General features: G+C 43.3%; 1 protein-coding gene across 1 annotated transcript in view; it reads left to right on the top strand.

Moving 5' to 3' along the window:
* The first annotated feature begins 6171 nt into the window (after positions 1 to 6171).
* LOC308106093 (exportin-4) overlaps positions 6172 to 23442 on the top strand; it is a 61553-nt gene continuing 44282 nt past the window's right edge. The window contains exons 1-6 of the mRNA XM_080457120.1: positions 6172 to 6250; positions 11122 to 11227; positions 12731 to 12872; positions 14345 to 14483; positions 17953 to 18069; positions 18481 to 18634. Of these exons, the coding sequence (XP_080313246.1) occupies positions 6188 to 6250; positions 11122 to 11227; positions 12731 to 12872; positions 14345 to 14483; positions 17953 to 18069; positions 18481 to 18634 (721 nt within the window). The 5' untranslated portion in view covers positions 6172 to 6187. The remainder of the gene's footprint in view (positions 6251 to 11121; positions 11228 to 12730; positions 12873 to 14344; positions 14484 to 17952; positions 18070 to 18480; positions 18635 to 23442) is intronic.

The following is a 23442-nucleotide window of genomic DNA, read 5'->3' as shown; positions in this document are numbered from 1 at the left end:
CGCCCTGCTGCGGAGAGGGAGGATCCCAATAACATCATTGGCATTCTAAAAGACCTTTATGGGTGTTCACAGTCCTACGTAGTTTTACAGGAGGCATTTTATAGCAGAAAACAGCAGGATGGAGAGACATTGCAAGAATTCTCTCTCGCTCTGATGAGCTTGATGGAGAAGGTCAAGCAGCGGGCTCCGGCCAGCATGTTTAATGCAGAGGTTGTGTTGCGGGATCAATTCACAGAGCACGTCATGGACCGAGCCCTTCGACGGGAGCTGAAGCAGCTGGTACGCTGTCGTCCCGCCATGACGCTGCTGGAAATTAGAGAGGAAGCTGTTCATTGGGAACGGGCAGGCAGGCCCGTTTGTACAAAGCGTGGCAACGATTCCGTTCCATCGACGCATGGTACCCAGTATGCGATTCACGGCAGGGCACACCCGGCGAGCGGTGACTCGCCGCAGGGTTCAGAGTTGGGGGCGATAAGAGAGATGCTAAAATGGCAACAGGATCAATTGAACCAGCTAATGCAGGTTATGGCTCTCTTACCAAGTACTCGTCACCCCCCCCGTGCTGGTCCTGTGATATGCTGGAGGTGTCAGCAACCCGGCCATTTAGCCAGGAAGTGTAGGGGTCGACGGGTTCCCCTCTACCCTGTACAGATAGCAGTCCCACCAGAGCCAGTAGCTCTTGCTACTCAGGCCACCATCACAGCACTGCCAGGCCATAGCTTGTCTGACTTGCAGACTTTACAGACTGGGGACGCGGTCATCCAAGAGGTTCTCGGGTACTGGAGGCAGGGGACACGTCCAAATCCTACGGAGCGTAAACAGCTGTCAAAGACAGCGTTAACACTGCTTGGTCAATGGGACCGCTTGGTGGAGAGGGAAGGCGTACTCTACCGTAAAGTTTTCCGCCCGGATGGAGCGGAAGAGTCATTCCAATTGGTCTTGCCTATCGTCCTGAAGGACAATGTCTTGACGCAGCTACATCAGGAACATGGGCATCAGGCAGTCGAGCGCACCACCGAGTTAGTGCGTCAGCGCTGCTATTGGCCCGGCATGTCCGCTGATGTGGCCCGCTGGTGCCTGGAATGTGAGCGGTGTCAGGTGGCAAAGGACGCCCGACCGCCTGCAAGAAGTTACATGGGTCCCTTACTGGCTTCCCAGCCCAACGAGATTGTGGCTGTTGACTTCACAGTGTTAGAAAATTCTCGGACAGGGTTTGACAATGTTTTGGTTATAACCGACGTGTTTAGTAAATACACTTTGGCGATCCCCACTAGGGATCAACGGGCATCCACTGTTGCTCAGGTCCTTGTAACAGAGTGGTTCTATAAATTGGGAGTCCCTGGGCGCATCCATTCTAGTTGGGGCCGAAATTTTGACGCGTCTCTATTTCAACAGCTGTGTAGCCTTTATGGAATTGAAAGATCCTCCACTACTCCGTACCACCCTGCTGGTAACGGTCAGGGCGAGCGCTTCAATCGAACTCTACATAACCTCTTGCGCACTCTGCCCTCTTTCCGTAAGAGGGACTGGGTCGATTATCTTCCCCAGATGCTATTCTGCTATAACACCACCCCCCATCAGGCCACAGGTGAGACCCCTTATTACTTACTGTTCGGGCAAGAACCGCGTCTACCTGTGGACTTCCTGTTGGGGAAGGTCCCGGAACCGGTAGCGGGTAGTGTAAATGCCTGGGTCATCGAACATCAGACCCGGCTTCAGATAGCTTTTGAGGGGGCCCAGGACCGTTTGACGGTTGCGGCAGACTGCCGAGAAGCACATCATGGCCGCAGGGTAGTCAGAGCTCCCAGGCCCGGTGGCGCCATGTACACCATGGCACCGGTGAGCGAACCAAGCAGAGTGAAGCATGTTCATCGCACCTTCCTCAAACAACGGGTTGGGCGAGAGTCTCCGGTCGGGACCTCCCCAAATGACCAACGGGTCGAGAGGTCACCACCCTTGGTGGGCGAAGACCAGAACGAGGGTGACTGGTTCGTTCTTCCTTCAGAAATGCCCCAGTCCCATCTGGCTTTGCCTGCAGATCCACTTCTAGCGGGGGCTCCCCTGCGTCCCTCTGGCCATCCAGACTACGCCTCGGTTGGGCCTGTGAACCCAGATGAGCACCCTACTGCACTAGCAGTTTTACCTTCGGGATCCTCCGTTTCTCGGTTGGATGAACCACCCGGCAACAGAGACAGTGATCCACAGATGAGTCCAGAGTGTGGGGAATCTTGCGATGATGATTCGGTCCCCATTGTGCTGGTGGCTCTTCTGGCCACCATTCCAACCCTTACCATCTCCCACAGGCAGTAGAAAGGGGGCTTAATGATTCCCCTAGTTTGGCATTGAATGCGGTCTCGGCCTTGTATAGACCCTGGAATCAGGGTTTGGATGTAACTTGTCATCGTCGGGCCGACGATGCAATTGGGGGGGATGGATTGTAGCAGGATGGGCGTTGGTTCCCATTCTACCCACGGCCCATCCTCCGCCCACTCATCAGTGGGCTGATTGACAACAGTATTAAAGCCACGCACCTCCAAACACAGTTAGCTGTCTGTCCCCACACTGCTCATACCATTCTTTCCAGGCTGGCCTGTTGGGCTCGCCTGTGTGTCTGCATCGCGCATCAGCGCAGGTATGTCTCTCCGTCTTGCTGTTTATGCTATTGTTTGCTATGCTGCGTAGGGCATGGTCTTGAACTTGACCATGACCGTTTGTGTCTTTGTAGCCCCGGTGTGTCTACCCAGCTGGTTGATGTTTTGCACTGGGCGTGCGTGTTGCTTCATGCTGCACAACTGGTATGTGGTGGTCCTCCTTCTCCGCAGTATAACCAATTAATTCTATGTCATAGCGGCACTATAATAATCATGGCCTTTATATTACTACAGTTATTCCTACCGGTGTCCGCCGCTGCAAGCGGGCCATCACGGCTTCCGCCTTTGCTGAATAGCGGTACGTCACTGTGTGTCTCTCTACTCCTGTCTTAATGAACATTAGTATTATAAATTGGTAGAATGACACGGCCACTTATCGTTTCAGGCACTGTGATACCACCTGCTGCTCTGCTGCTTTTTGATTCATCCACGCCTGTATTACAACCCCTTCCTATTGACGCTCCTCGCTGAGGTTCTCCTCTCCCCGTTTCTAAACGGCGTGGACCAACTGGCTCAGCTGAGCGCACACCCTCATACGGGTTTAGACTAGAGTATTACTTACCGACGCAAATGTCCCCACTCAGGCTTTCAGCCAGCCTTATTGTTTATTTGTTTATTATTTAGCGTTATTGCCTTTTCGGTTTATTTGCTTATTCTGTGTATTTGTTTATTACTTATTTGGTTATCTGCTTTTGTTTATTTGCTTATTATTACTTAGTTTGTTATTTGTTTATTACTTTTGTTTATTTGTTTATTTTGTTTATTTAGTGCTTTATGATTATTGTTTCTTTTGGGTGAGACTAGGCCTACAGACGGCATTCCATTATAATATAATAATATATATAGGATATAGTAAATATATATATATATATATATGTTATATTATATATAGCTCCCCTAATCCAAGTCCAATGTTAAACTATAATTGTCCGACACCACTAAAACCTACTCTCCGTCTTGCAGGCCTTTTGCTGGGGACCTCTTGGTGTGTGGAAGCAGGTGGCGGCCGCCCAGTCGGGTTGTGGTAACCCCCCCCCCCCCTTTGCTGTGCTTTGAGTGTGAAACCGTGTGCTGTGCCGGGGTGCCCTTCCTCTGGGTCGGTCGGCCTGCTCCTCCTCCCCCTTCCCCCCCAGCATCGGCCCTACCGGCACCTAGGTTTTATTATTGATTGCATTGTTACTTTGTTTTAGCTATTAATTGTTTTGCCCTTTTATTATTGATGCATTTACTCTGTTCTTAATTATAATAAAGCTTTTTGTATATTTGCTATAGCACTGTTTCTGCCTTTTAATTATTTGATCTTATAACGAACTTGTGTGAGGAGCAATCTTTGTTCAGGCGATTGGTTTACACTGTAATCATTTCCTGGGGTGCAATTCCCCAGGTGGCGTAGTTGGCTATAATACATATTTACCCATACCGCCCTGCTACATCAGGAACCGGCGGGGAGCTGTTTCTCCTGTTCTCCCCTCCTTGCTGCTGCTGTTCACTTTGTCTGGATCTGTGCTGTTATGCACTTTGAACAGACGTTTTTTCACCCTTTTCAGGAAGCCTGCTGTTTCTCCTGTTCCCCCTTCTTCACTGGATCCAGGAGATGAATGATCTGTGCTGTTCTCCAACTTGTAGGACTTTGATTTGAACATTCTGTTCACTTGTAGCTCACTTGTAGTTAAGGATAGTATAAGACCACTCTAACATACAGCTGACTTCACAATGAGTTCTGGTGGTCTGTCACCTACCTTTTAAAGACCAACTCAATCAACAAAAACCAAGTGGATACCATGGTAACAGTGAGCTCCATCAACGAGACGTCACGTCACCAAAGGCGCAGCGCTATCACTCAAAGACGGCCTCGGGGGCGTGTTTGTGTACAATGGGCGTGGCCGCCGGATAGAGTGCGGTGGGTTTCTGAAGCACGCTTCGTAGCAACTAGTCTGGGTCTAATGAGTTGGAAATAAACGAATTATCTGTAGCCTATGCTATTTGAACAATGACATGCAAATTTAACATGAGCAAAACATTTTTCGCCATTTTTTGGGGGGGGGAAAAAAACATCATTCAATGGCTGCAAACTTAGAAGAGCGGACTGAAAAGACGATAGCATCAAAACAAATGCGTGTTCTACATGAATTAATTTATTATTTAAATAAACAAACCAGTGGTGGAAAAAGTAGGTACTCAAATGTTTTACTTAAGTAAAAGTATCGTAGAAGTACTGTGTTAAGTAAAAGTACGGATTTTAAAATGTACTTGAGTAAAAGTACAAAAGTATTGGTAAATGTACTTATAAAGTACTGACGCATTGTGAGCTTGTAGATCGGCTATTTTCAAATAGCCTCGGTATAAACTATGGCTAAAGTGGTTAATGTATGTTTTATAATGTAGGCCTAATAAAATTTATATCTGCAAAGTAGGCTGCTACTACAAAGTAACTATAATAACTAAAGTTTTCAAATAATTAGTGGAATAAAAGTATAATATTTGCCCCTGAGATGTAGTGGAGTAGAAGTAAAAGTATATAGACAATTATTGAAATACTCCAGTGAAGTACCAAATTGTACAGTACTTGAGTAAATGTACTTATGTACTGTGAGCAGCTACAATGACTTTTACACAAGTTTAATCAGAGTTTTATCAAAGTTTTGTATATAAGTTTAATTCCAACCCAAAGGGTGTGTATAATCCATAGCATTTCATTTACATGAGTATTTTGGACATGAGCACATAAAGGACACAAAGCTGCCTGCATGTGAATAATATAGCCTAAAATAGTGTGTTTAATAATAATAATAATAATAATAATTAATACATTAATAAATGAAAGTTGGGGGGGGGAAATAGTGGGAAAAAAACTAACAAAACCAAGCGGTCGTTGCCCTGACAACTTTTACCACCAAATCACAGCGCGGCTGGGACGGCCACGCGGGCCATGGGATGGTAAACTTCCAGACGCGGCGTGCTGTGCGTCCAATAGAAACAGGCCAGAGCAGCGTTGCCATGCCTGTTTATTATAAGCTACTTTTGGCCTCTTTTTCTGTAAAGTTTGTAAACATTGGTAGTTGCGGGTTGCGTTTTTTTGGGCTTGTTGTCATGTCATGGACCCGACCCCCCATATTGATATGCTTTTGTCCCACCTAACTAACCCCACATCTGAACATGTTTTGTGCCAGGGAGCCCCATCCCAGATTTATGTTGTTGGAATGTTTCAAAAATATTCCAAATATTCCACATTTTATTTCAAGTTTTTTTTGGTTTTAATTAGCAGATCTACAAGCTCACAACGCGTCGCATGTGAGCTTGTAGCTCGGCTATTTTCAAATAGAAAATGTACTAGTATCGAGGTTTAAATTGCTCATGTGGCCTGGGCATAGGGCCTGGGGCGCTTCCTTTGGGCTTGTTTTCCTAGACCTGTTTGCCTATTTCTCTCACAAAATCCGGCAACGCTGGGCCGGGAGCTCAGCCGCTCTATCCATCCCACAATGCAGCGCGCGCGTGGCGCGTCATTGAAGAGAGACGGACGGGGAGGAGGAATCATCATGGCGGCGGTCGGTGCACCAGAAGTGATCTCACAGCTGGAAAGCGCTGCCAAAGTTTTAATGGTGAGAAGTTGACCGTCGTTTCGCGCGTGTCTAGCAGAAGTCGGTGTCCAAATGTGATAATAATAATAAATACATGATTTGGACGCGTTTCTTTGACGGGGGGGTGGCGGACAGATGCGTGGCGCAGTGCCTCCAGTCCTCCTCCTGTGTCTCCATCCTAGCATCCATCCTGCTTTAGAAACACCATGTGTGTCACGATGTGGATCCATTCCTAACTAACTATATGTGGGAGGAATATTACGGAATGTCAGCCAAATGGGTCCATTTGGTTAACGTTCTGTACACTCTAATCGTTACATGAAATTGACACTTGAGGATTTTTTTTAAAACTGTGTGACTGAGAGATAGATGAACAGTTAACCACTGAAACCCCATATGGTTGAGCAGAGTCCCTCAGGGTTCTATTCTAGTGTATTTTCTGTTTTCTGTTATTGTATGGATGTGGATTCATTACACCAGGGGGGTCTTCAACGTTTTTCAGCCCAAGGAGGACCCCCTAGCTGAGAGATAGATGAGGCAGGGACCCCCACCCTACTGTATATTGTATAAAAGATTCAGCTTTTTCCCATAGATTTCATAGATAGTTTCATAGACTTGATAGTTTAATAGACTTATTTGACAGCACATTGTCACCAGTGCATGTTGGATTGATGTTAGTGTGTGTCTTCAGACATAACCACTTAAACTGTACTTGGTCTGCTCTTTTTTCCCTCTACACCAAACCTCTTATGTGAGGCATTGTGAGCTTGTAGATCTGCTATTTTTTGGCTAAAGTTCTCCTCAGAATAGGGATGCTAGGGTTCAAGTGGTATAATGTAAATACAGTTCCTAATACTATCACACAATGATTTGGTGGACCCCCTATAGTAACTCTGAGGAACCCCTAGGGGTCCCGGACCCCCAGTTGAAGACCCCTGCCCGGTACAGAATGTCAGCCAAATGGGTCCATTTGGTTAGCATTCTGAACTATCCGCATTAAATGAAATTGACACTTTAGGATTTTTAACTGTGTGACTGAGAGCTAGATGAACAGTTAACCAATTAACCCCATAAGGTTGAGCGCAGTCCCTCAGGGCTCTATGCTAGTGTATTTTCAGTTTTCTGTTATCGTGGGGAAAGCTTTAGCTGAAAAAAGCAGATCGACAAGCTCACAACGTGTTGCAGTGCAACGCATTGTGAGCTTGTCGATCTGCAATTTTCTGCAAAAGCTTTCGCCACAATACGGATGCTGGGGTTTAAGTGGTTAAGTGAGCATCATGTGTTGACTTGTGCTGTAGCGTTATTATTACACTGTAAAATACTCAGTGTTCATTTAGCTCTGTGAGTGTGCAAATGTATGACAGTACACTGTCAGTGTAGAAATGTATGTTATTACATGTTATTACACTGCTCACTGTTAATTCAATTCTGAGGGTATAGAGCATCGCAGTTCCCGCCCACTTCCTGGTTTTTCGTGGTGCCGGAAGGAACAACTCAATGCATTTTTCCCATTGACATTTCCAAAAATATTTATATCTATTAATTTAAGCCTCGAATCAAGCCATCATGACATGACATGAATCATGACCATAAAACGTTTTTTTCTGTGATTTTTTTTATTTTATATTTAATTATATGATATACTATATTTAATAAATACCCTTTGTTTTGCCGTTTTCAAAAAAAACAACAACACAGAATCAAACGTTTTATGGACATTATTCATGTCATGTCATGATGGCTTGATTCGAGGCTTAAATTAATAGATATAAATATTTTTGGAAATGTCAATGGGAAAAATGCATTGAGTTGTTCCTTCCGGCACCACGAAAAACCAGGAAGTGGGCGGGAACTGCGATGCTCTATACAAATGTAACCAAATAGACCCTGAAGTGCATGGCAGAGTCCACACACTACTATAACGATTGTTATAGATGTATTAACCATGCTTGGTGCAGTGCGCCTTTACACCTTCATTTGTACTGTTTTATAGTTTATACCCTCTAGGCTTAATTAAGTGGACCTGAATTGGCTCTAAATGGATGAATACATTTGCGACCGAAGAATACGCAGCATATTCATAATCATTCATGCAGTAGAAGGAGAAATAAGTTGTGTTGAAACAAATTGTATATGTAGTGTAAATTGCAGTCAGTGGTGTGTGTTGAACTATAGATGTTATGGCACGTATAAAACTTTGTGTGTGGGGGGGGGTCTAATTTGTTCCCAAATCAATCGATACTTAAATCAAAAGTTTGCACTTTTTGACAATATTGGTCCAGACATCGGTGCCGGTGGTTTAGGACTCTCCAAAATCAGGATTGTCAGGTCGGGCTCTACTGCCGTAATATGTTGTACCTGTGTCGCAAACAATTAGTTTATGTCTGTATATTTGGGCTTTTGTGTATAGTTGAGTGTATTTTTCTCTGAGAACACAATAGGACCTTAAAAGCCTGTCATTTTGTGTGCCTGTGTGTGCCTACGAATAGTATAGAAGACGTGCTGTATTTGTTTGTGTGAATGGGTCTGCCTGGGAAGAGAAGACCTATAGAATATATGTTGTTCTTTTCTCATAAGAAGATCACACATGTTAGCACACAACAGGAGATTGTCCATGTCAGACATGTTGTCATCCACTGGAAGTACTCCGTTTGGTTTAGGCGAGGGGTGATGGAGTGTAGAGCGTGCACCAGAAAGAACAATTATACTTTGGTTTAGTTCGTCAGTTAAACACAGATTCAGAATCTTCAAAAACTTGTCTATCATTCACCTAAAAGTCAGAGACTATATTGGCTTGTAAATATGAAAAGAATGCCTACAAATATCAAGTTAGGTATTCCTGTCCGTTATTTCACATGGATTACTCACTGTTGTTAAAGGTCAGCTGATCACGTTAGAACCATCTTTCATATCATCATTTAGTACCTAGAAGAAATAAGAATCCCTTGCTATCATGCCAAGTCCAAATAAAAACAGTTAACCACCATATCCAATTTAAATTATCTTAGTTTTTAAATAAAAACCTCCCGTTTCTTCTTAGTGGGTGAGTGGAAGTGAGGGAGGTGTTGCTATGGAGATATGTATTTTTATTCATTTATACTACGTCTAGATGTGTAGTTGTGCATAGGAGATGTAGCGTCTTCCAGGGGTGTGAAAGTCGACAGAAGTGACGCATTATTGCATTTATTATTGACATTCTTTTCGTTATAGGCCTTTTTGCTCGTATGATCCCTGGACATTGTCCATTCGTTGTCAATTCCCCGGACAATGACACAGCTCTATTCATTCACAGGCTCAGTCGGACAGTACACTGTCTTTGTACTAGGGAGCTGGCAGGATGAACTCCATTTAATGTCCAGCTGAATGGGACATTGGCGTTCTAACCTACAGCCCCTCCGAGTGATGTCTAGATAAGTTTTAGGGTTGCAGACAGTAAATAAATGTGTGAAAGCATCCTTGCCTCTTGTGTGGTAGAACTCTTCCACAATCTTCGAATGCTACATAGAGTCACGAAAGGAAGCTGACAGCTTTTTGTTTGTCATTTCATAGGACCACAATGTAAACAAGTCCCCAGGACGTTTTTGTGTTATCCTTTTATCCCAAATGTCTGAGTGCACAAAATAAAATATTGTTAAAAGATATTTTCAAATGTCCATTTTCGCTAAGCAACAAGCTAGATAGGCTTCGACTAGGATTTATTTATCCGCCTGTGAGACCATTACCTTTATTTATATTTATATGTACCTGCGTATGTATTTCATGTCATTGTTTTTGCCTATTTGAGGGAAAGCTTTGAATGTTCTGTCCAGTGCAACAAAACATTTTCATTGGTAGCATCAGTACACCTTACATTTAGCAGGTCTGTCTATGTGTGCTTACGTGTGGGTGCACTTAAATGATACAGTATTATATGCTGCTGTGCCTACCGGTATATGAAAAGTTAGGCCCAGTGCAACCAACTAAAAAGTTAGCCGTGCGTGTGAGTGTCCCACGTTAAAGCGGCATATTATTGAGTGACTGTGTCAAAGTGCATGTGTTTGACTGTGTAAAATAAGTATACTGTATGTATTATATAATATATATATATTGTGTGTGTGTGAGCTTGTTTGTATCATTGCATGTGTTGTTGAGAGTGTGAGGCTGGGCCTGGGGTGTCGCTGTTCCGTGCCTGTGGTCCTAGCTCAGATAAAAGAGGCCTTTCTCTCCCTGCTGCCCTCAGCCAGAGAGCTGCTTTCACTGCAATTAGGACTGGAATGTGACTTTCCTACTGTGCTCTACTATGGCTACCCTCCTTAATATAAAAGTGTGTGTAGGTGTGCATCATGTGAACTGCGCATACACGCTCTGTCTATGTTTATCTTGTACAGTGTTTGCTCTTTGTATTTTATGCAGTGAGTGTATGTATTGTGCACAGTGCACACTACAAGCATGTTTGTTGCTCTGTTTTGTGTACATGTCATTTGTATGAGTGTAGGTGTCTTTTATTGATAGTTTAAGGATGTTTAAGAGTCGTGTTTGCCTTGTTTCCACTTGGAAGACTCTACCTATGTTGCTATACCAGCCTCTCTATAGTCACGTCAGTGTACCATACATTTGACATATATAGTGTATATTGTTTAGTTGGTTTCTAGCTTCTTTATACATATTATTGAGTAAATACAGTCGTTGTAAACTGTTTAAACTGTGTGTGTGTGTGTGTGTGTGTGTGTGTGTGTGTGTGTGTGTGTGTGTGTGTGTGTGTGTGTGTGTGTGTGTGTGTGTGTGTGTGTGTGTGTGTGTGTGTGTGTGTGTGTGTGTGCGTGCGCCAATCCAGTCTTTACGTTTTAAGGTATAGCAGTACCATATTATAACAATTAACCTTTTCTGTGTGGTGGTTGTGTGTGCTTTCACAGGCCCCGCCGTCCATGGTCAATGCAGAACAGAGACAGCATGCTGAGCACATATTCCTCTCCTTCAGAAAGTCCAAATCGCCCTTCGCTGTCTGCAAGCACATCCTAGGTCAGTGGTCATTGCCCTGTTTTAAAACGGGTCAATAAAAAGGTTCTTCTCGATTATTTGATTAATCAAAAAAAACGAATCAATATAATAATCGCTAACAATAATCAATAGCTGCAGCCTTACTGTAAGGTCTCTGTTGGGAGATCTAAGAAACTCTGCTGGGGAAAGTTTGACCCCCCCCCATCCGCTAAAACATGGGGGCCCTTTGATGAGATTTGATGGGAGCTTTTCTACAAAGTCATTAGTGCGTGAATACACGAAGTCGGAGTGTGTAATACAAGGAGACGTGATGTGTGCTTAATTGAAGCAACTGAAAGGCTGGCAGTGCAGTGGAGCCAAGGCGTGTCGTGTGGCACAGAGCAGCACAACATCCTTCACAACACATAAAAAATGTAAACGATAGAATGACCTGTTGACTTAGGCTTTGCCCTGGAAGTGTACTTTAACACATTGAGTGCCAGGGCTTTTTTAAAACAGGGTACAGTCGGTGCCTGGATTTTTAACAATTTTTTAACCTTTTTCAAGTAGTCACAAAATATTTTCAGTGATCACCGTCCTCAAGGTGATCCCCTCATTACACACATAGAGGTCTCGTACAATCGGGGGAAAAAAATTAAAAACATTAGGTAATCCGCTCCATAGTTGCAGCCAGTTGAAAATAGTCGAAAATAGTCAAAAATACATATTTTAGAAAAAAAGTACACAGGAGCCGAGATACAGGCTTTTGAAGTCTTAAGTTAACCAGGAAGTGGATTGGAGTCTAAATCTTCGAAAAATGATATCTCCTGGTGCTGTGAAGAAAAAAAAAAAAAAATAATTAATTTTTTAAAAATATATTTTTCCCAAAAACGGTCATAACCGTTTTTGGCACACAATGCATGGCTTCTCAAAAACGGTCCGGACCGTTTTTGGCACTCAATGTGTTAATAATAATAATAACAATAATAAACTTTATTTGTATAGCACCTTTCATGACATGAAATGCAGCTCAAAGTGCTTTACAGCTAATTTAACAATAAAGCAAAAAAGAAAAGCAAAAGCATAAAACAACATTAAAATAATAGCAAAAGTCAGTGAATCAGGCAATACAGTGAGGACATGGATAACAACACAGAGATTTAAAAATCAACCAAAAAATCTACTAAAAGCAAGAGTGAAGAAGTAGGTCTTGAGCTGTGCTTTAAAGCTATCTACAGAGGCTGCCTGTCTTAGGTGTAATGGGAGTTTATTCCAAGCCGTCGGCCCGTAGAAGCAGAACGCTGCTTCACCGTGTTTTTTATGTGTCATTGTAGGCACCTCGAGCAGGTCAGCACTTGAAGACCTGAGGGGGTGGTTTGGAACATGACTGTCCATGACATTAACCCAAGCTAATATAAAAAAACTTTGAGAATTTATTGCTCCTACTTGATTTTTCTTCCATACAAAATATTTATAAATACTATTGCTTTTAACCACTGTTCCCTCCCCTCCCCTCCTCCCTCCACCCTCCCCTCTCCTCTCCAGAGACCAGTAAGGTGGACTATGTGCTGTTCCAGGCTGCTACAGCCATCATGGAGGCTGTGGTCAGAGAATGGATCCTGTTGGAGAAACCCAGCATCGAGTCACTCCGAACATTCCTCCTCACTTACGTCTTACAGAGACCCAAGTAAAGCTTCGCTCATTGTGCCAAAAAAGAACCGATCTACAAGCTAATGTCGCAAACTCGCAATGCGACGCGTTGTTACCTTGTTATAGAACTTTTGCTCTAATTGGTGAAGTAATTATAAAGTGTGCTGCGTCCGTCACCACACCAGGGCATGAACACAAGCAGCCTGTATAGTGTGTCCTCACCACTGAGTTAACCCATTAAGACCTGAAGCCGATTCTACTAATGTCTTCTAAATCCCAATAGTATTCTGAAAAACGTATGTTTCTATGTCAGTGGTGCTCAAACTTTTTCATGTCAAGGACCCCCAAAACGATATGAATTTGGCCGCCAACCCCCATCTCAAAACATTTTGTTCCAGGGACCCCCAGAAGCAAAGATTTGAGTTAAAAAATGTTCGCTTTAAAATAATATATATTGAAAGATTTGCACACATTTTCCAGATTTTTCTAAAATAGCAGATCTACAAGCTCGTAGCGCGGCACTCGGTGCCGCGCTATGAGCTTGTAGGTGTGCAAATACAAAAATAACCTCTAATCGTCCGAGTGGAAAAGAACTCGAGTAACAAGGAACGAGTTGAAGCATGAGCCATTTGTTTGTCGGCAGAGCTGTGTTGTTAACTACACAGCTACTCTGTGGGTGAAACCATGCCAACGCTGATTATTCTGTGATCACAGTTCACCATAATTATGATGAATCTTGATTGAGGAACAAAATGACGTGTTCTCAATGAAAATGGGTGGTTTCGTCCTGAGTTTCTAATAGGTCTGTACTCTAACATTATTGATTGTGGACGCTCGAGTCACGGGTTAATTGTGCAGCCCTTTAATTTATCTTTTTCTCTTCCCTCATTATTATAACCTCTAAATCACCAGTCATTCTTTTCTGTTACTTCGTTCTTTCCATTCCTTCTCCTCCCCTCTGTCTTTACCCTGCGTTGTCAAACAGCAGTTCCTCAAACCTGTTTACCTCACTGTAATGTTTACCGTAGATTACAGTGATTCTCAAACTTTTTAATCTCAATGACCCCCAGTTTGATGGCGTTAGGCCACGGTCCCCCATTTCATAATATTTCTAACTCTGGGACTTCAGTCTACACTGTAGAATTGTACAATTGTGTGAAATTTTTAATTTTAATGGACCCGTATGGGTTACATTTACAACACTCTGAGTTACAGATCCGTAAGGGTCCATTGATTGATTGATTGAATCCTTTGTTGGCAGTTTGCGAAAAAAGCACAGGAAAGTACAGTTCAATACAAGGTCTGCTAAGAGTATTTTAAACGCAAGTAAGCCTCTATGGCTTGTTTCCATTGGGGTCCTTTGTACTCAATTCATCGAGTACAAAGGACATAACAATCAATCACAGTCGTAACAATCAATCATTAAACTGGGGAACCCCCTCAAGGACCCCTGGGGGACCCCAGAATCCATGTTGAGGCCAGTGGTCTAAAATGTCTCTGTCTCTCCAGCCTTCAGAAATATGTCCGTGAGCAGATCCTGTTGGCGGTGGCGGTCATTGTGAAGAGAGGCTCTTTGGACAAGTCCATTAACTGCAAGAGCATCTTCCACGAGGTGGGACAGCTCATCAGCAGTGGGAACCCCACAGTGGTAAGAAAACCATTCAAACTCACTGCTTAACCACATGACATGAACCCTAGCATTGATATTCTGGGTGAAAATAGGCAAACGTTTGACGAAAATAGCTTGCCACGTGTCGTAGATGGGCTATTTTCAGCGAGACATTTGGTCAAGGGGGGAAAAAAATGGGGGGCATGGGGCCAAGGATATAGACCCCTGGGGGACCCCGAGTTAAAGTGGTTAACTCGCTCTTTACATTGTTTTCAGTCTTTTAGAATTTTAAGCATTTATGGGAAATAAATGCATTTGTTTATTTTTTATTGAAAGCAGCAATTAAGACGAGTAAGAAAGTATGAAACAATAATTTGATATTTTTTAAGGGGTTGTAAGTATATTCTATTCTGATCCCTGTTATAGAGTGCTTGCTTTGGTTTGTCTTCCAGTCCTTTCGTAAACAGGAATTTTATCCAATCAGGAGAGAGAACTCATACAGGATACCAGAGGTGGGGACTTGGACTCGAGACTCGACTTGACTTGAAGTCCCGATTTTGATGACTTTAGACTTGCTTGACCAAATCAAAAATAGACTTGGACTTGCTTGGGACTTGAATGCCAAAGACTTCAGACTTGACTTGACTTGAACGCTAAAGACTTGAGACTTGACTTGACTTGAGCCCTCTTGACTTGAAAATTCAAGTCTTTTCAAGTCACTTTCAAGTCACTTAAGCAAGCCAAAAATGTTTAAAAAGTGTGCATCAACTATAATGTTATTAGTCAGAAATCCCGGCCGTCAGTGACACCTAGTATAGTGTTGCCAAAGCTGCTTATTTACCCTAACTTTTGGACAAACTTTGGCTTGTTTTTGGCTTGTTTTTGGAAGTCGGTTCGCTTGTTTCTCTCCCGATACTTGGCAACACTGGCCCACATGTTGCACGTTACCAAACAAACAACACACCGGCTTCACTCCTGCCGTCGCTGCTGGAACTGAAGCCAGGTGGAATAAAATGTCAACTCCAGCAGTTATAGCTTTCGGTTTTAAAGATTACAAGGTGGAAGACAAGACGAGAAAAGCAGTATGCAAGGCAAGACCTATACTTCACATTAACATTACGGCGTGCTAAGAGCAAACTACAGTATAACCAGTGGTGGAAAGTAACTAAGTACATTTACTCAAGTACTTTACTTAAGTACAATTTTGACTTATTTTTTACTTTACTGAAGTATTTGCAATTTTCAGTACTTTACTTCTACATTACAGTCATTTAGCAGACGCTTTTATCCAAAGCGAAACTACTAATCACCAGAAGTCCTAAGTGCATTTTCTGCAAAAACAAGCAACCAAGAGTATACCTAGCGCTAAGGTAAAAGTGCAATATATCAGCTACCTACTTCTACTCAACTACATACATATCAGAGGCAGATATTAGCCTACTTTTACTCCACTACAATTATTTGAAAACTTTAGGTACCAGTTACTTTGTAGATTTTGGTTATTAATACAAAACATACATTGACCACTTCAGCGCTATATACATTTCCTCTTCTACCCCGGATTTGAACGCGGTTTCCAGTGCAATTGCTGAAATTTCACCATTGTGATAATAGATGAATTTGTGTCAGATCCTGTGTCTAGGTGAGACATGGCCTTTGACATTATCTAAATGTCTCAATAGAAGAGCAGGGAGACCAAATACAACCACCCTGATTGTATAAGTTATATTGTAGTAACATACTCTACCATACAGATTGTACAAAATTACATTATATTCATTAAAAAGGGCCCTTTTAAACCATGTTCTCAAGGAGGAAATTTAAAGTACAGTATCTGCGTTCTGTTGGCCTGGAAGAAACCTTGTTTTAAAACAAATGCAAATTGTGAAAAATGCTCATGATTTATGTAAATCTTTACATATCTTGAATTAACATTTTGACTTGTTTGGGACTTGAAACAAAAGGTTAGGACTTGTGTGGGACTCGAAACAAAAGGTTAGGACTTGTTTGGGACTTGAAACAAAAGGTTAGGACTTGTGTGGGACTCGAACCAAAATGCTAAGGACTTGTGTGGGACTCGAAACAAAAAGCTGAGAACTTGGACTTGACTTGGGACTTGGCTGTGTTGACTTGGACTTGACTCGGGACTTGAGAGCAAAGACTTGAGACTCGACTCGGACTTGCAACATAGGGACTTTGTCCCACCTCTGCAGGATACAGGATAAACTTGGAAAATAAAATGGTTTATGTCTTTATTTTTTATTTACGGCAAAACATACATTTTATACCTTTTAATATGTTTGATGTTTGAAAATTCTCAATCAAACTGATTAGTTACCAATCATTTTATGAAGTTTGTGAGGAAGCAGACTGGGTGGAGAACACTCGTCTTGGTCCACTAGATGGCACTAGCTCTCCAAGAGGTTAGACTGATGCCAGGGTTGGACGTTCCCAGCTGTCACCAGGCAAACACTGATGCATTTAACCAAAGATTGATATATTGACATGATGGCCAATTCCACACCTCGCCAATACTACAGAATGGTACACAAATGGGTCTCTGAAGTGAGCGTGGTAACCCCTCGTCTCACAAACGTCCTATGATCAGTGTTGCTAGATCTCACGAGAGTGTGTTGCAGACAGGTCTCAGAGATAATTTATTTATCCTGATTTGTCTATCTGAAAAAGACCATTTTAATGTCAGAATGTTCAGAACATAATGTGACTTGTGAAGAACGGGCTATTATTTACTTCAATGACTATGGGGCAAAATAATCTGTGAAAATATGTGCTCATGGTCACTTCAGCATTGGAATGAAGAAACTTGTGTCTTGCTTCTGGTCTTCTAATCTAAACCCACGTGACACAGGTAAAGGAAATAATTAGTCTTTGATTTAATAGCCTCTGTGGCAGGTAGCCAGCCATCATTTTGTGTTCTTATTCTAATCTAAAAATGGAGTTGGTTGGTAAAATGGTTAGCGTGGCCGGTGAGTTGAGCAAGCCACTAACCACTGTGGCTGCTGGCCAGAGAAACCAGCCTCCTGCCACTTCCTCATGATGGGAACCTGATGCAAACTGCTGATGAAACACGTTTGCTTAAATTATTGCTTTCTTTGGTGTACACGGCAAAATCCTCAGTGTTAATTTAACACTAAAGCTGTTAGAATGATTTTATTTGACTCTTTAGTGTTCTTTCATGTGTTTGATGTTATGGTTTGAAGCACTTAGTGAATTGTGTTAGTATTATTATGTATGTAAATACGGTGTCATGATATGTTTCTTGCTTGGTGACTCCTCAGCCAAGTGGGACCTTAGTTGAAGTAGTGGTATAACCTGTGTGTGTGCACTGTACAATAATTACATAATCAATCAAGGCAAACAGAAATGTCATTTTACTCATATGTTCCGATGTTCAATGTCAAAAGCACAATGAGATTGGTAATAGTAATTAACAAGTAAAGTATCATGCTGGTGACAGCCTTATGTGTATGTGTGTTGCTCTCTATAGCAGACGCTGGCCTGCTCCATCCTGAACGCTCTGCTCAGTGAGTTCTCCAGCTCCAGTAAAACCAGCAGCATCGGACTCAGCATGGAGTTCCACGGCTCCTGCAAGAGACTCTTTCAGGTCGGTCCTCTCTCCTCTCCTCTCCTCTCCTCTCCTCTCCTCTCCTCTCCTCTCCTCATCTCCTCTCCTCTCGTTCTGAGCTTGCAGATCGGCTATTTTTGGCAGAGATTTGGTGTAGAGCAGTGATTCTCAACGTATCACCCCAGTGTGATACGCATTAGGTCACAGATACCTTTTTCTTTTTTATCTGGGACCCCAAACACTGTTAAATCCTAAGTGTTAATTTAACTCTTGAGAGTGCCCGCCCCAAAGGCAACCAATTGGGCTCAACATTGAGAACCTGTCATTTAGAGGGAAAAAAGGAGCAGACCAAGTACAGTATATAGCTCTGGGAGAACCCTAGTCAATTAAGTATATAGGGTTTAAGTGGTGAAGAGGAGTTTGACGGTTTCTTCCCCTCCCTCTCGCCAGGAGGAGGACCTGCGTCAGATCTTTGTTCTGACCATGGAGGTGCTGCAGGAGTTCAGCCGCAGGGAGAACCTCAACGCCCAGATGTCCTCTGTGTTCCAGCGCTACCTGGCCCTGGCCAATCAGGTCCTCAGCTGGAACTTCCTGCCGCCCAATCATATCCTTTATTTCTTTATATGTGTGTGTGTGTGTGTGTGTGTGTGTGTGTGTGTGTGGGGGTGTGTGTATTTATACTGCTGTCTTTGTGAGAACCAAATTATGGAAAGTGGTGATATTCTGCTGATCCTGATATTTTGCTGGTTTTCAAGAGGCTGTTCTAGGGTTAGAATTCTCGCAACGAATGAGCAAGAGGGTCAGTGACGTATTCTCGCAGATGAGCTCATTGTACGATGCCAGGTGTTGTCTTATCAGCAGACGGTGTTAACAGGTAGAGGCTTGGTTTCACGCGGATCTGGTGTAAACAGGTCTGGTCAAAACAGGTCTGAACAATTGCATCCTGTCTACCATGAGCCTTCAAGGTCAGGTGTAGAAGGGAGTCGCCGTAGTTGTCGGGTCCTACTGCATGCTTCCCATGGGAGTGTTTCCCTGGCCAAGATATGGCCGTGCTGGGAGCGTGTTGTTTTTGATTTGTGTCCCCATGTGGTTCAAGGCTCCATTGTGCCACTACCACATTCCATTGTAAAGGCACACCGATTTTCATCTTGAGCTTGCCGCTTAACAAAACAACAGTGTGGACAGTCAGTCCTAAAAATCACAGTTGAGAAACAAATTGCCTGCTGTGCAGTCTCAACAAAGCCCTAAAAGCAAGTGCATACAGTCCTTCCTGTAATACCGAATTCATACTAGCAGCAGAAAAGCTACAAAATGACCAAGCCTGACCAGCTACATTAATGATGGGTCGCCATTGAAGTGTTGCTCAAGCCACACTCTGTAAATGAAAAGATTGGAGATAAATGGCACAGGGTTAATCGCAACAGGTCAATGCAAGATTTTATTTTCTTCCTTTTATGGAACGGAGCAGGAATTGTGGGCAGTGAGAAGGGGAGTGGAATCTGTGAAAACATTAATAAATAACTGCGTGGTTGGAGCAGTTTCAGGCCATCTCAAACTAGAGGTGCTGCGATCAAGGTTTTTGCGATCCGATCCGATTCCGATCAGGCAGCATCAAAACAGATCCGATCCGATTAATTCCGATCCGATACGGCACATAATAGTCTCTATAATAGTGTCTATCTCATTGTTGAACCCCCCCCCCCCCCCCCTCCCTCCAGAGGCTCCGCACACCGCTCAGAATTTTTTTTTTTGCTGCATGTCTGAATCACTTTCTCTTTTATCCCAAAAGAGTCCCCAATCAGTGTAAAGAGCCTCGATGGACAGTTAGGCCTACTATGTTGCAAAAGACGCCATCTAAGTTTCCCTTTTATGTAGGCATTGTCTTTTTTAATAAGACTGACAATAATAAATCCTGTGGGTTAATGATTAATCCAGGTTCGAGAGAGCAGTGGTGGAAAAAATAGCAGATCTACAAGCTCACAAGCATTGTGAGCTTGTAGATCTGCCATTTTCAAATGGATGAAATGTATATAGGGCTGAAGTGATTACTGTATTTACTACTTGGTTACTTTACACCACTGCAAGAGAGAGGCTCGCATCGCGTCGCAAAAGCGAGTGATGATATTCAGCCAAAATCTGTCACAACAATACGTTTCAAATCGTATTGTTTGATCGGCTGGTGATATACAGTAACTTAAAAGTCACAAGGTATTTATTTATAAACATACTTGTGTGGATGACGGTGACGGAGAATTTTAATGAAGTCTTTCAGGACGCGCTGCGCACTTCTGTGTTGCTTGCACGAACGGACAATGTGTCAGCCCCTACAACATGTGGCGTGCGACCGCGGTCCACGCTGCGCTTTAATATTTATTACTGATGTTATGTTAAAACTAAATGTTAAAAAAGGATTGATCAAGTGATATTACTCAAACAGAGAACATAACATCTCCAGAATCATAATCAACAAAGTTTCATAGCGTGCTGGGTAGAACTGCTGGAGTGGAGTACTGGAATGGAGTGCTTTGATCGGAGCGTCTGATCGGTCATTTTCGCTGCGATCCGATTCGATCCGATCTCCATTTTTTTGCTGATATTGGGGCGATATCCGATCTGTTAATCGGATCGCGGCATCTCAAACTTTAATTTCTAGTGTGTCACACAGCGACACACGCAGCTTCACTTTGTAGCTTCATGTCGCTGGCTTCCATTGAAAATTACTTGTGGCCTGCTGCTTTGTCGCCGCTAGTGTGAACGCAGCATCAGGTTACAGTGCTGACCACTGAGCCAGTTTGTGTGTTTGTCCAGGCTTTGGAACTCATTATGGTCTAGATCTCAGCCTGGATGTGTGTCTGTCTCCTTGAGGGAATCTTGAAGTGGCGTGTGCCACAGGCTGTGGGCACAGATCACTTTCAAAGAGCTGTCTGCCTTGTCTGTCCATCCCCATGTCATACCAAACTCTAATAACACACACACACACACACACACCCCCCGGTAGCTTGTTGAGTCTGCCCTTGGAATGCCAGGCATGTCTGGTTTGATGTGTGTGTGTGTGTGCATTTCACAGAGATACTTTGAAATTTTGTGTGTGTTTGTGTGCACACGCACGCTTATGTTGCTGCAAGCTGCGCAATTGATACCTGAATTCATTGCAAGTTCGTATTGACAGAAAATATATGAAATCTTAGAGTACACAGTACTCCTCAGTGTTAATTTGTCGCAGAATGAATACATTAACGGTTAGAGTTTTAGTCTTTCAGAATTTCGGTGTCAGCAGTGAGTTAAGTGAAGGATATAACAGTGTAGATTTATAATGTATTATGCAAGAAACTTCCTGCCACCCAATCACAGGATGGATGCGATTGGGCAGCACAAAGTTCCTTGGATATGTTCCATCGATGTACATTGTGTGGGACGTGAAAATGAACCCTACCCACCCACCTAGAAAACATGTCCGGGCTGCTGCTGCTGAATGAGAATTACCGTGAGTGAGTGAGAGAAGCCTTTAAGTGTGCGGTCCGCCAGTGAAAAGGACAGCATATTGATGAAGGCCACTGGGAGCACTGGGATGAGTGCAGGCCGCCTGTCTGCCAGCGTCAGAACATGCCTGAGTGTGTGTGATGAGACGCAGGCGTGTGCCTGTGTGTGTGTCAAGGGGCCGCTCCTTAATTGTGTGCCTGACAGCCGCCGCCTGTTACACACACGCGCGCACACGCAAACACCTCAAAGAGCCCCTTTTTAAAACACCAAAGAGGTCTCCATACTTCAGGAACAAACCGTGTGGCATGCGTGTCATCTGTCCACGCTGTACCCCCCCCCCCCCACTCCCTCCTCCCCAGCACCCAGGCTCTTGTGTCGTCTCTCCGGGGCGTCGGTTAGAACAGCGCGTCTCTCCGCGCGGCGGTCTCTCTGACCCTTGTGGGGTCGATAGTGAGGCCTCATGGTCAGGTGCTGTAAATGGCTATCCTCGTTGACAGACAGACAGACCTCCCTCGCTCCTTCTCTCTGACAGCGCCGCACGGCACTTCTACACACTTCTGTACTCGCTGTATTGTTATGCCCAATAATACGGTTGTGATTTTATGAGGATGTATGCATCATGTCGCCTTTTTGGACACAATTGCCCTTTTCAGGGGTTTGCGTAGAATAATATATAGAATAATAAATGCAAATGCTCTTTCTTCTCCTCACATTTCAATCTTTAAAACAAGAGAAGTGTGATGGAGATATAGTTACCATGAACTCAAGTGATAGTGGCACAGTATTAATTATTTATCATAATAATGATGATGATAATAATAATACATCAGGCTTACAGAGCACTTTTCTTGATGCTCAAAGACGCTTTACATGAACAGAACAAATAACTTTATTAAAGCAAAATAGAGTGGATTTTGAGGATGGTTTTAAAAGAATAGAGGGTGGGGGCTGCTTCGATGTGAGTTCGACAGACGGAGGGAGGCAACTGAGAAGGCCTGTCACCCCAGGTTCAGCACTTGGTCCTAGGGACCACCAGGAGGTTGGCATCACCGGACCTGAGGGACATGATTGTGGAAGAGGTAGGGCGGGGAACAAGGTTGTTGAGGGTCTTGCAGGTGGTGAGCAATGTTTTGAAATGTATTCTGTGTCTGACTGGGAGCCAGTGAAGGTCTCTATTTATCTGCTGTTGATCACTTCTGCCCTGCACCAGTTTTTGTTGTTGTTTGGATGTGCGTGCTTTTCTACTTGTTGCAAGAGTCATGCCTGGATGTAATTAATGCATGCAATGCATGTGTGTTTCTGTAGCAGTAACAGTTTGTGTCGGAGGCGGGCAACATACACAACACACCGCACGCAGCATGTGCAAGAGAAGTAAACCAGGCCCGTCCACTCAGCTTTCCTCATTAGAATGAACTCTGAGGAGTGGCTGATATAGTGTGTATTAGGGCATTCACAGAATAGTCGAATATTCGAATATTCGAATATCAAACTGACTATTCGACTATCAAACCACTATTCGACTATTCGAAAAAAAAAAAAAAAAAAGAAAAAAAAAAATTCAAAAGCTTTGAACACGGTTTTCAGAGATGTATAGCAAATGATGTTTAAGCTTATAATAATTATTCTAATTTAATGTTTCTGTTGTATCCGATTGGCCGACAATGTCGTCGGATAAATATTAATATAATGAAATAACTAATCACAACATCACCAGAAGCAGGGACGTGTGTTTTCAATGAGGCTAACATGGAATTTGAAGATGAAAGGGCTTATATAGGAGGGGAGAAATATCTAAATATTGAATCAAGCAACCTAAAAACTGTCTGTGGTGCACACACAACAGCCTGAGGAGACGTGAAAATGACCCCGGATGTATTTCAAAGTAAAATTCCCCCTTTAAGTGGATAAGTAACACTGCAGATTTTCACTGCA

This window comes from Gymnoscopelus braueri (genome assembly GCF_963280865.1).
Source record: "Gymnoscopelus braueri genome assembly, chromosome: 18".
NCBI lineage: Eukaryota > Metazoa > Chordata > Actinopteri > Myctophiformes > Myctophidae > Gymnoscopelus > Gymnoscopelus braueri.
The sequence above is the reverse complement of the archived record's forward strand: the minus strand, read 5'-3'. Positions and strand labels throughout refer to the sequence as shown.